Source organism: Colletotrichum destructivum, chromosome 7, assembly GCF_034447905.1.
Source record: "Colletotrichum destructivum chromosome 7, complete sequence".
NCBI classification, from domain to species: Eukaryota; Fungi; Ascomycota; class Sordariomycetes; order Glomerellales; family Glomerellaceae; genus Colletotrichum; species Colletotrichum destructivum.
Window position 1 is genome coordinate 2,785,326 of NC_085902.1, and position 13,106 is coordinate 2,798,431.

Below are 13,106 nucleotides of genomic sequence, written 5' to 3' on the forward strand. Positions count from 1 at the left end.
GGGGATGGAAAAGATGGGATGGAATGATGAATGGGATGAATTGGATGCAAGATTTTCTTGGGGTCGTCGGCTGCTCCGTCCGAGTGTGTAAGAGTCCGTCATGATGTGTCGTCTCGTGTAGACTCTTGAAGGGGAAAGACTCGGTCGAACGCCGTCTCGTCTCTGTGCGTGACATGGACAAAAAGGGCGGCGGCATCTCGTCGGTCGAGACTCGAGGGCTGTCGGATACACCACGTAGCGTAGCTCAACACTATCAATCGGCCTAAATCCTATGTGTCCGTCATGGAGGCCATCGCAGGATGGGTGCGCGCACTACAGGCAAATATTGTGGATACGAGTATCGGTTGAAACTCAGGGATTCAACGCCGGTGGTTGACGCTTGACAGGCGTACAAAACTCCGAGAGCGAGCAATGCAGCCAGGCAAGCAAGCAACGGATAAACGCTGGGAATTTGTTGATTAGAAGAAGGTACCTGATAGAACCAAATAAAAAACAAGAACCACAGGAGGAGAGAAATAGTGGCTGACGGGTAAATGCTCCACCCGCTCCACAGCAGTGGATACTTAGGTACTGCAGCGCACGTTGTCGCGCCGCGTTGACTGCAGCTGGCGTAAAAAGGCGGCAATAAGGGTGGCCTTCTCCACTTTCCTTCCCTGATGCCGGGTTTTTACTTGCTGTACGGATATCTAGGTACCTAGATACTTTGGGTAAGGTAGATAGGTGTACGAGTACCTACCTACTTATCGTCGTCAGTCATTCCTTCTACCTTTTATCAGCCTGTTACTGATCGTCTTCGGACTTTCCGCCGCTGGAGTTGCGGTCGAATGCTCTAGTTTTTGAGTTACGGCACGCAGACAGCACTGCTGCAGCAGCCTGCCTGCCGCGCAGCCTACAGGTACAAGTCAGTGCGTGGGTGTTCTCTCCCACCTCTCTCTCAGCACCGGCTTTCGGCAATCTTTTTGGTGCTTCTTCTTTGCAGCATCTTTGTCTCTGCAATTCTTTTTTTTTTTTTTTTTGTCCCCTTCTGGTCTCCGTTGCCCCTCGGTCTTTCCCCGTGTTACACAACCAGTCAGGCCATCGATTGGCCAGTCAGAATGGTTGAAATCTCAACTTTGTCAGGCAAGTGGGTCTTGCGGATCGCATCGAGTCATCATCCGGCAAGGCAGGGGGCGCCTTCCCCTTCCCTCCTCCCTTCCCCTCTAAGCTAAGTAGGCCCCAATGCCTTGTTCTGGACTAGCGAGTATTATTCGGCTGACGCCCTAAAGCCAAATCGCGAGCCCTGTTGCAACCGCGAGTGGTTCGGCTTTCCTTGAGTGACTCGAGTTTCGCGGCCTGTCGTCTCTCCAACGAACGCAAACACAAGCAAAAAAAAACACAGGTTCCTTGAATCTCGTTCATCTGGACTCGGGCCAGCAGTCCGTCCAGTCGATGAATCCCTCCCCTATCTCGCATCTCGCCTGCCGATCTGACGAGGGCCGGACCCTCTCTTTCGCTGTACGACGACGGAGACCTACCACCTCACACTATCCACACAGGGGCCTCTTGTGCGAAATTGCGCTGCGGAGCACGACGGCGCCCAATGTGAACTTCCGCATCTCTTTCCTTACATAAGCTTCCAGATCCTCCATTCTGCACTTCGAATAATTTAGTGTACCCGTACCTGGTGTATACTGCATACGTACGGACAGTTAGTTATACATCAAATCGAAAAGAAGAAATGTTGTTGATTGGGTATGGGTCGGTGGACATAGCGCCTCCCGCGGACGCCCCTCTCCTCTGCTTACAGCATTCCAACACCCTTCTCTTCGTCCGCCGCAACGGAGCTTTCACCCTGGAGATTGCCACCAAATCTCCTCCTCGCTCCTCTTGATTGACGGTTAAGCTTCAGTCGTCACCCACGGCTTATCAAGCATACCGGCCAGTCGTGGACTTTTTGAGCGTTGCCAAGCCCGCTCCTTAAATGACTCACCGTCAGCTTCACAAGTGTAGTCAAAACCTTCAAAACTCGGTCTCGCTCATATGGGTAAGCTTATCTTGCATTCGACCGTTGCGCGGGCAATCGTCGGCCTTCATGGTGTAATTAGTGAGCTTATTGTATCTACTTACTTACGCATTATTACGCACATATCGGCCATAGGTAAGAGCAATTAAGAAGTCTCGGCTCCCCCTTCGGAGACTCCCCCCCCCCCCCCCCCCCCCCCTGCGCCGCCCCTCCCGCACGCCTCTCCGCCGCAAGTCCGCTGTTAAGCCGCATCTCCCGCCGGATACCGCCGGCCAAACCCTCCGGTGGGCTTGGTAATGCACCGCCCACTACAAGAAAACAAGGCCGTCGGAGCCACAGCGACATCAGAACTATGAGCACCATCGGAATCATCAGAATTGTCAAAGTCATCAACACCATCGGGTTATTCATGCCGCTGTCTCGCCCCGACTATTCAAGGCTGAAATGAAGCTATCATCCAGGGAGACACCAGACTTGTCACCATCACCCGGCCAAGCCCGCCGACAAAATTTACACTTTGTGACCAAAGGGAGAACAAGGCTCGTCCGTCTCACTCACTCACTAACTCGCTCACTCAGAAATAACCTGCGCCTGCAGGTGACTTGATAAATCCGCGTATCGCACGCGAGCACATCGCTGGCATACTAATAGGACTAATGGTATTAGTGAACACGCCGACGTCCAGTCTGGTGATTGATCGCCTTGGCTCCAACTGCCGCGACACGAAACATGGACGCGAAAGCCCACCCATGCTCGGCTCCCACCTCCAACTTTTGCCTCCCGTCACCTCTCTTCCCTGCCCTGATGAGCAATGTGATGACGCATACCTAGGCAAAGCCGTGAATCCGCTCGCGGTGCTGCTTTTCTGGCGGCGTCAGATCGAGTGACGCCCTGACATTGCTTGAAGTTTCAGATCGACCCTGAAGGTAAGTTGCTTGTCGTTTGAGCTCGTCAATCGGGGATCGTCTCACCCCTGGCAACTGACAACGACTCGAGAGAGCCATTGGGTGTGTTATGTCGTTGCCGACGGCAAGAGGACCTATGCATGCACTACACTTACATGCCTAAGCTCCTCCTATCAGGCAAGTCCCGCCTTATTCCGCCGGATCCCGCTCAGTGAAAAAGGCAAGACTTTCAGAAACTCTGGAAATAATCCCGGACGCCGCTGGCGCACAGGAACCGCGGCTGGTCCGTGGTGGTTTTGTGACATTTGCTCATGTGAGACCGAATCTTTTGGCCGCCGGCCGGTGCCGAATCGGTCGCCCTCAGAAAGAGGCAAGACGCTGACCCCTCCATCCAAAACATTGTCGTAAATCGGCAACAAACTCTATTTCATCATCCGGGCGGAGCATCTCCGTCCCGTCCCAGCACACGACCTGCCATGGCACGGCCTGTGATCGTAGCCGGCGATCTCTTTGACGGCCTGGCCATCACATCGACCCAAACTTTGGCTTGTCTGAGCCTGACAACCCCTCCCATTGGGTGCCGGAGTTTCTCCCCCAGTCCGAAGTCGATTCAGACTGACCTCGTGATCCGCGTGTAAGTACCTGTAAACGTGGGACATTGAGAGTTCAGCAGCGCATGTGCCTTGCAAGGGCCATGTGGTTGGACGAAGCTGGCAGAAGTCTAAGTGCAGTCACGAGCGGGCACTGGAACCGCCCGTAAATCCGACGTGTGTGGGGAGGAGAATCATCCATCTCAGACTCGGCAAGGGACCACCGGAGCTTTCTTCTCGACGTTACCTGCAGGGGCCTTGCTGCGGCACCGTCCCCGACAGTTGACCAGGTTGAAGCAAAACCTCTACTCTGGGCCGTCCCTGTTAGACACCTCCACCCGGATTCGGCTTTTGATGGCGGTCGAGATAGAGTTGGGAGGCCCGCTCTCTTGAATTCTATCTTGACCATGTTCAAAGGCCCAACGTGGCAATGCCCTGGCGGCTGGCCTTCGCGCAGTATGCGACGGCCACTGAGCCCGGTCAGAAATTCTGTCCCTCGCAACAGGGGGACGTTGGCGGTGACAAAACGCAAGAACGGAAGAGATTTTCCGTTCTGTGCTGAGCCGAGCCTCTGGATGTGTTTCGCACAGAAAGCAAAGTCGATGATGGGAAGACGGAAAGATGGGCAACTGGGGATTGCATGGACGGGAAGTGAGGTAGTTGTCGCTTTGCCACCTCTCTTAAGCGATCCACGAAAGCAACTTGGGCGTGCCGTCTCGCTCTTTATGTTCAGCAAGCCGTTGACTCCCGTCCTGGCAGCATTTGTTCGTGAGGGACCCTTGTTCTCGTCCGGGTTTTGTCGCGGTGGAGACATTGCTGGGGGACGAGGTCAGGAAACAATGCAAGCCAGGAGCGGAGTTACAAAAGGCTTGGCCTGCACCAGGTCTTTTTCGTAGATGGATTAAGACCGGTTTATTATGAAACCAGCTGAAAACGAGGGTTTCGCGGTGTGGTAAATGCAGTAGTATATTGGTAGGAGCGGGTTCAACTGCGTCTGGTGATAGCTGCCGGCAAGGGACTCTCAGAAAGATACCAGCCTACATCGTTACAACATCAAAGGTCCTGGTATGTCTGTGCAGTCAGGTGCTGATCATAAAACTCTGTGATTGTGTTTCCATAGGAAGATTTCGTATTCTTCTTAACTTGACCGCTCACTTCGTAGCGGTATTCCATAGTTGATAGGTTTTGTGATAGACACGTACATAGTTTGGTAAACTTATGGTTCTTCGTAAGTAATCTGGGCAGAGCACAATCATTTTGAAATTACGAAGCTGAGGGGAGGTGGTCGACCTGCAAGCTTGGACGATCCGGAGGGGGTCCCATTGTATTCGTGCAAATACCTATTCAACAGTGCGAATCCACGATGAATTACATCTTTGGGTCCACGTGAGCTAGGAGCGCCATGAGGAGGACATATGACGTGATGTGTGGCGTTGAGTCTGCTAGTAACAACTATTCTTGTAAGGAGGTGTCAGGCTTCGAAATGTTGTTGGACATAGCGTTCACGACAATGCGGGCACACCGGATTGTGCCTGAAGCATCATGGAGGTTTCTGTCCATTCCGTCACGTATCAACCGCCTTGGTAAGGGAAAAAAAGCTTGCAATAGTTTCCAAGGAAGATTGTGTCTTAGGACAGAGAGACACGAGGCTGCAGAGTAAAAGCCGCGGGTTGCCGATGGAGCCGCGTGGAATAATTGTGAAACAGACCACAAGCGGCAAATATGATGAGAATGAAACAACGACGTACGATGTCCAGAGTGTAATGCAACAACAAAGGTGGCTGATAGTTGGAATATGATTGAGCACAATAGGACAAAGCGGCAAACAAATAAACGTGTTCAGATAGAAGGGAGACAAATTCTAAATAGGGGCAAAGTGACCGAATGGCTATTGTATCCAAGTGACGCTCTAACCGCTCCTAAAGACTACGACAAGTCCTTGCAATCGCAAAGAGCTGGCGAGTATGAAAAAAATCCATGGATTGAACTACTACACGAATCTGCTTCCCCCTCCTTTCCTTCAACTGACAGGGGCTTCTGCTTATTTTCATGGAAAACCAGGCAATCTTTTACGTGGATTCGAAACATAAGGGCATCAAGGCAATGATCGTAGCCCTACTGGGGAGTATGCAGATTCAACAGTAAACTTGTCACCAGGATCTCGAATGATGGGTGTATGGCAGAAAAAAGAAGACAAGGAGAACCCAAAGCCACGGAGTACAAAGGCAATCTGGAGATATAAGAGCTGAAGACGGCGTGGAGGACAAGCTGGAAGGGAATAGTGGAAAGGTGGCCTGGAGATGCCGTACTGCTCCAAAACCGACGGTGACATGGGGCACTACAAAAAGATACAGAAACATGCCAACGATCCCTAGCACCCTTACAGTAAACGAGACCTACGCTCTGTGAAGGTAGGAAGTATGTGCGAGGAGGCGTTGTGTTGACGTTGAATGGAAACCATGCACAGAGGCGCGAGGGGTCTGAATGCACTAGAGAAAATTTGTTTCTGTCCCAATGAAACATCTCACGAACCGCTGACTGAATACAAGGATGAATCCACTCGGGATGAAACTCAAGAATGTTGACGGTGACAGAACGCAAGACGACGATGAACTCTGATGTCCAGATCAAGGGAAGGGTCCCGTCCAGGAGTAGGAGTCACTTGTTGACTCAATGATCAACCATTGGCATGTTGAACCCGAGTTCTGGATACACCAAGTCGCCCATCGATACAGTTCCATTCTCGGAGACCTGTAGGTTTCCCTTTCCCATCCTTACGAGCCTCCCCTCCTTGCTGTCATCCCATTCCGCCGTCGGCCGGTAGTATATCCCAAGGAGCTTCCGCGTGCTTGGATCGAAACTGAGGTTCCACTCTTTCGGTGTTCTTCGGCTACCTCCCGCGAAGGCCTCCAATGCCGCCGAGAAGCTCTTGTAGGGGATCATGTCGCTGAACCACAGCGTATAGAGAACCACGCCCCATTTCAGCTCGCGGAACGCATCGAGGCTCCCGTAGACCTCTTCTACCTCTCGCAGCAGCAGGCGTCTGTTGTGGTCCGTAGCTGAGTCGTAGACTTTGAAGAAAGCGGCCTTGGCTTCGGCGACGTACCTGGGCTCGATGAGGTAAAGGTGCCCCTCATATCCGCCTTCGCTGATGCGGATGGCCCGGCGGAGGAGCGGCCAGTTGATAGAGTTAGGGCCGTCGAGACCCCCCTCCGGCAGCAGCTCAAGCTCTATTCGCGAGAAACTAGAATCGCCATCATCGACGGCTACTTTGGATATCGGCGCCAGGAGCCGGAGAAGGTTGGATCCGTTCCACCAGGTTGGCCCCATTCCGTCCGTCGTCCGGAGGAATACCTTGTAATCATCCGGCAACGGGTCGCTTACCTCGAGCCGTTTCTCCAGGTCAGAGATGTCTTGATGCGAGGGCGGTGGGTGACGGAGCAGCGTGGCGGGCCTGAAGATCTTTTCCGCATCGAGATCGACCGGACCGAGAGCCGTGCGCTCGATGAGCAAGCTCTCTCGATCGGGAGCGTCGTCTGGGGCATATGTTGCGTTTGACCGGGTGTTGGTATCGATTTCGCGGACGAGCTCCGAGATCGTGAACCCTTCGTACGGTCGATTTGGACCGTTTCTCAACCTCCTGATAAGCATCTCGCAGCCCGCCTCGGCGGCGTCGCGGACCTTCGCGGCGTCGATCTCCAAGACTTTGACGAGCTCGTTCTTTTGAGGGTCGGTGAACCACCCGTACCGCCAGAGAGCTCGCATGCTTCCCAGCATCGGCATTTGGTCCTGTGCGTTGTGCTGTTTGGCGATCCACCTCCCCCAAGGCTCGATGCTGTATTCGTCACCCTCGAAGTCTCCGTCCGATTTGTTCTCATCCTCGTCCTTTCCCCCATCTTCACCCTCTTGTTCGTCTCTGACGAAATCATCATCAGCTACGAACTCGTCGATGAGCTCTTCCTTGGTCTGATCTTCGGCAAGAAATCTCTCGCGGTTTTCAGCATTATTATCGGCCCTATTTGCGTTGCCCCCGGAACCGAACAGCCGTACGGCAAGATCGAGCGTCAAGACTCGCCCTGTCGCCTTGACGATCTGATTCATGGGCCACGGAGCCAGCATACGCTCCCACAACATCCAAAAATCGTGCATGCGAATCGGTATCGGACCATGCGGGTTCGCCCTGTTGGCCTGGCCAAGCGCCAGCCCCTTGGCCAACTCAAAAGTCTCCATATCCTCACGCCAGGGACAAGCGAACCGATTGCAGACAAGGGTCCGGGCATATCTTTCCAAAGCATCTAGCGTCGTCTCGTTACCGACCCCCGCCTCCGGCCTAACGGGTCCGGGCCCCGGTCTCGCCCATGACGGCCACTCCCCGACGTGCTCCCACGCGAAGGCGAAGACGATCCTCGTGAACGGGTCCGATCGCGGAGAGTTCACGGGGACGTCGTGGTCTCCCACCCCCTTGGATAACGCCTTGCATTGCGCATAGTCCGCCGTGTAGACCTCCGGCCCGTACTCGCGGAGGTCGAACGGCGGGGCCCCATGCGCGTGGAGAATGCTCAAGAGCCGGGTGCCGCATTCCACCTCGCCGAGCACCGCGAGACAAACGGCGGTCTCTCGGACCCGTAGCACGACCTGGCTGAGGGACGGCTCTTCGGCGATCGCCGTGGGTTCAGTGAGGTGGCGGATAAAGAAGTCCATGTCGACGTCGTTCTCAGACCAGGGGGTATGATGCTCTATCAAGTGAGATAAGAGAAGACTATTTGGCAGGTTACTTCTGATCGATTTGATCTGCCGCAAATCAGAACGTTCGAGATGCGGCGAAGGGAAATGTTGAGCAAAAACAACGAGGCACCGTAGCCTCGGCCTTTTGTGAGGCGTTCGCGGGGCGCGGGTAGCGCTTATGGGCCATGCAGCGAGATGCAAGCGCTACCGTGTTTGTGAGAACATCCGCGAGTGCGTCAAGTGAACATCCAATCAGAAGAAAAGGCAAAAAAGTGGAAGAAGCATTAGAAGCTTACATAGGGAAATAGCCTCAGTTATTGTCTCAGTGCAAAGTCAACGTGAGCGCTTGAAGACTTCGACGCCCTGCGTCCGGCGTTCGTGATGCCAACCTTAGCGGAGCCGCGATGCAAATACAACTGCCGCAGCGAACGCTTTGCAAATCCTCAACATGCCGACCCTCCCAGACAAAGACAAGCCTTTGTGTCGGGTACACCAAGAGCCGTATCCTCATGACCATCCACTACGACAATGGCGAAAACCTGGAAGTGGGGCGGGCAGTCTTCGAAGGCAGGGCTTCATGATCGTCCATGTCCGAGTGGGATCACGAACCATGGCGCTCAAGTCCGCGCAGGACCCAATGATCACCGCTTCAGCTCAGCTCCCATCAGAGAGCCGGCGTCATTACAGGACCAGGACGCCTTCCGCTGCGTTCCGCACAATGTAAAATAAGGGGGGGAGCAGGAAGACAAGATGCTCAATCCACTTTAGGCACGAGTTTCGAGCAGCACAAATACCCCGCTAGTCGGCGACTTGGCAAATGAACCGTTCCAAAAGGGTTTAGTCGCCAAGAGCCGCCCCCCGTAAGGCTGGTTGGGAAAGGCGGCAGAGTTGACGCCATCCTCCTCGCTCCTCATACAGGAAGGAATACGGATACATCGTGGGTGGCCCGGTCCTTGACTTGCCACCTTCGAGCCCGGCAGGCTGTAGCGCTTGACGGTAGTCCTTGGTGGGCCAGCAAGCAGCTCAAACAGCCGGGGGCTGGTGCGCGCAATGCGAGATCCTAATATCGCTCCCCCAGCTCTCGCGCTTGAGACGGGGCTGCAATTGGTCCCCTCCCTGGTGGGTAGCTTTGCAGGCGTTGAACAGGGGCGGATGCCCAGATATGGATGTTGTTCGCAACCCTTGCTTCGCGATTTGGTTGCCTGGCCCCAGCCGTGCTCATGCATGGGGGCTTTGCGGCAGTTCATAAGAAGCTATCCTCGTCTGGTTTGGCGTCCCTGACCCTTTTTCTCTGATCGAGTACCTTTCCACGCATCTGGCATTCTCTCATAACCACCACCACCACCTCACTGCGGTACCCCTGCGAATCAACTAACCAGGCTCTTCCGGTACGTGGATGCATCCTCTGGAACAGAAGTCGTTGCTTGCTACCAACCCACCAGAGTGGTTGACGGATATCCGACGCCACGAAGAAGAATACGAGATGGATCCTTCGTTCGGGCAGAGGATGGAGCACAGCCAGCCCAGCGATGCGTCGTCGTATGTCGAGAATGGGCTGCACCCTGTCCCGGAGTCCTCGTCGGACAAGATCGTTGGCGGGCCGCAATACCACCAGTACAAGCAGTACAGCCAGGTGCCCACCTCAGGGGGTCAGCCCATCGAGCCCGTCACACAGAAGAGGAGGATATGTGGTGTGGGCAAGGCGGTGTTCGTGCTATGGTGTATACTGGGTTTCTTGCTCGCTGTCCTCTGCGTCGTCGCTGGCGTCTTTGGCAACATGATTGCGAGGCAGGACGCGCGGATACTGGAACTCAAGAACGTCGCAGCGACACAGTGGGTTTTTTCTCTTGCTTGTATCGTAGGACCCTGCGGCAGGCTGACAGTCGTATCAACTGTAGAACCACACAACCGGACACCAACGCCACGTCGACGACAGCGGCGCCAGCGGCGACAACGACGTGGGTCGAGGTCGCCAACTGGGAGTACATCGGGTGTTACCTGGACAGCGCGGACCGCGCGTTCCCGGACAAGTACACGCTCATCGACAACCAGACGAACCGGCTGTGCGCGGCCGCGTGCGCCGACTACGAGTACTTCGGCACCCAGTTCGGGGACCAGTGCTACTGCTCCAGCACGCCGCCAGAGACGGCCGCGCCGGCGTGGAACTGCGACATGCACTGCAACGGCGCGCAGACGTCGGAAATCTGCGGCGGATACTTCTTCTTGAGCGCGTGGAAGAAGAAGGCGACTTGAGACGACAAGAGAAGTTGAATGCCACAGCTTTGGAGCTGGAAGGGCTATGAAGAGGTTTCGCTTTGCGACTGTAATGACTGTCGCCTGAATTGTTGGAGTTATGTCGGCACACGGCCCTGGAGTTCTGGAAAGACTTTACAAAAGGACGGTTCACGCAAATACCCTGGATAGACGATCGGATTAATGGGAAATCAAAACGCAACGCGATGGCTTGGGTGCTTATCCGTCCTCTTGGGAGGGTTCAGGAGTTGTTGTCTAGCTCTTGTGGGATGTTGTGATGAGATCAGATGGACAGAAATGCGTTGCTTTATAAATGTCAATAACGACGGTCTTCTCAATATCCAGCAATGGATCCAAACAACCTTGGCCGGTTGGCCCAATGGCAAGGCGTCTGACTACGATTCAGTAGAGCATCAGGAGATTCTGGGTTCGACCCCCAGGCTGGTCATTCTTTTTGAAACTTTGCCATCGGTGCGTTTGGGGTGACTTTTTTTTCTAGCGGGTGCGGCGGGCCAGACAAAATGGGTCTCCGGGGTCAGGGTTATATGTCCCGGCCCGGGATTTGTTGTCGATGGATTAATGCTTGCCTTATACAATGGATAGTCATTGCTATTTTGCTCTAGAGAGAACCTAAAACAAGACTAGAAATGGTAATCTACACGACCTTTTTCTGTTCTTCTTCTGAAATTGCCGAAAACAGCTTGTCAGATTGGATGGAATCCAACTTTGTTCGCCGGCGCCGGCCGGATCTCGATTTATCGGGATGGACTCCACTTCGGCGTCGCTTAACTCCGAATAGGTACGTACCTCAAATGACATGACTGACTCTGCTTGCAAAATATTTCCACTTTCACTCACGAGCAACTAAATCTGGGGATCAACGCTGAGCCATGTCGTCCTCCTGCCCTGCACCGCCAACACCGGTACCGGTATCAGATCTATTGACTCTAGTCATAACGACGTCGCCGACACCCTCGGCCCCTTCAACAGAGCTCCTGGACGCGGTGTTCCAGTCCATCCGCCTCCACTGCGGCGACCTCCTGGCGTGTCGCATCATCGTTGTTCTCGACACCTTTGAGCGCATAGGTGAAGTTTCTAGGTTAAAGAAGGGCCAAGTTACAGAGGAAGGGGCCGAAGATTTTCGAAAATACAAAGACAATGTCAAAGATCTTGTCTTGGGGGCGTACGGGCATCGTCCTGACATCAAGGAAGGGTTGGTTCAGGAGCAAGGCGAAGCCGAATACGGCTACAATGGCAGAACGGCATCCGCCACTACAAACATGGCGACATATACGTTGAGCCGGACGCAAGATTTCCAAGTTTCCTTCATCGAGCCATCGGAGAGGCTGGGCTTCGGATTGGCTGTGCGAACGGCTCTGAGGATAACGACGACGCCATACGTGTGGATCCACCAGCACGACTGGACGCTCGTCCACGACATACCCGTGGCACCGATACTGGACGTCATGAAAAGCAACGATGCGAATGGAGAGGGGCCCGTGAAGTACATCTGCCTCGCATCGGTGCGGATGCTTCAGTACGCCGAGACGGCTCACGTGCAAGACTTTGCGCACTTGCGGGCGTTGACTGCCAAGCTCAAGAACGACTTCACCTCACACTCGTACCCCGGGACCAAGGTGCCGCTGACACCCATGTTCTTCTGGCACGACAAACCGCATATCGCCTCGACGCAACACTATCTGTCCCGGGTTTTCCCGACGCGGCTGGCAATACCAAGGGGCGCCTTCATCGAAGACACGATCGGGCACCGCGCGAGAACGCAGATGAAGGAACAGGGCATGTGGGCGAGATGGGGTTGCTGGCTGTTTTATCCCGGCGACGGCAGACAGTTATGTCTGAGGCATTTAGATGGCAGACGTTGGAGAGGCGCCGAGGCGGAAACTACTCTCAAGGCGATGTATAAACAGACAAGCAGAGGGTCGACACCAACACCAACACCAACACCAACATCAACATCAACACATGCGGAGGATTGACAGTCTATTATTCAAGCCCCTCACACCAGTAGCAATAGACAGTCACATAAGAACTAGCCGCTAATTGCGATATTTCCATATTCATAGAAAAGATACGAGAATTAGGGTTAGAAGATCACAGAGTAGTCACCACACAAAAGGAGAGGCCTCGGCGTCTGCAAAGACAATCATGGATCAATTACAAAGGATCAAAGCGTCAGAATTAGGCATCGTGATGTTTTGTCATTTTAGTTAAAAGCGTATTATTCTGGTTCTAGGCTGTTGACTTTGTTTTGCAAACACAACTACGCCTCATATCCTGATACTTGCCAATAGCCATTTGCATTCCATCTTGTGTCTCCCTTACGCTGTCAGACCTTCAATAATGGCTCGACTTCTGCCACCGTCTTACAGCGCGTTTGTATTCTGGCCCCGCATCACTATCACCACCGAGTAAATAGAGGCAGTCTTGCGTACCGTCAAGTACGATGCATTTGCTTTCCCCGCCGCACCCACCACATGTGGCTATTTCTCAAAGTCGGACACGTCCGCCCCGATGGACGTCCCGTGGGCCGCCATGCTTAGGGGTGATGAAGACTTTGGTCAGAACTAGGGCTATTACTGCCTGATCGATGCTTTCCGGGACATACTTGAG

The 13,106-nt window shown here is 54.0% G+C and overlaps 4 protein-coding genes across 4 annotated transcripts; 2 read left to right on the plus strand and 2 right to left on the minus strand.

Moving 5' to 3' along the window:
- Positions 1-280: 280 nt before the first annotated feature.
- CDEST_11388 (uncharacterized protein) lies at positions 281-757 on the minus strand (the record flags this gene model as incomplete). Its single annotated transcript, XM_062927544.1, has 2 exons — positions 281-635; positions 741-757. 2 exons carry the CDS (start codon positions 755-757, stop codon positions 281-283), a joined length of 372 nt encoding a protein of 123 aa, XP_062783595.1.
- A 5,410-nt stretch (positions 758-6,167) lies between these two features.
- On the minus strand, positions 6,168-8,357 carry CDEST_11389 (Putative Knr4/Smi1-like domain-containing protein; the record flags this gene model as incomplete). The annotated part of the gene is made up of 1 exon (XM_062927545.1): positions 6,168-8,357. Exon 1 carries the CDS (start codon positions 8,196-8,198, stop codon positions 6,168-6,170), a length of 2,031 nt encoding a protein of 676 aa, XP_062783596.1. The 5' UTR covers positions 8,199-8,357.
- Positions 8,358-9,434: 1,077 nt separating this feature from the next.
- CDEST_11390 (Putative carbohydrate-binding WSC) lies at positions 9,435-10,838 on the plus strand. The gene is made up of 2 exons (XM_062927546.1): positions 9,435-10,055; positions 10,121-10,838. Exons 1-2 carry the CDS (start codon positions 9,619-9,621, stop codon positions 10,473-10,475), a joined length of 792 nt encoding a protein of 263 aa, XP_062783597.1. The 5' UTR covers positions 9,435-9,618; the 3' UTR covers positions 10,476-10,838.
- A 514-nt stretch (positions 10,839-11,352) lies between these two features.
- Positions 11,353-12,611, plus strand: CDEST_11391 (uncharacterized protein). Its single transcript, XM_062927547.1, has one exon. The coding sequence runs from the start codon at positions 11,366-11,368 to the stop codon at positions 12,470-12,472; it is 1,107 nt and encodes a 368-aa protein (XP_062783598.1). The 5' UTR covers positions 11,353-11,365; the 3' UTR covers positions 12,473-12,611.
- Positions 12,612-13,106: the final 495 nt, after the last annotated feature.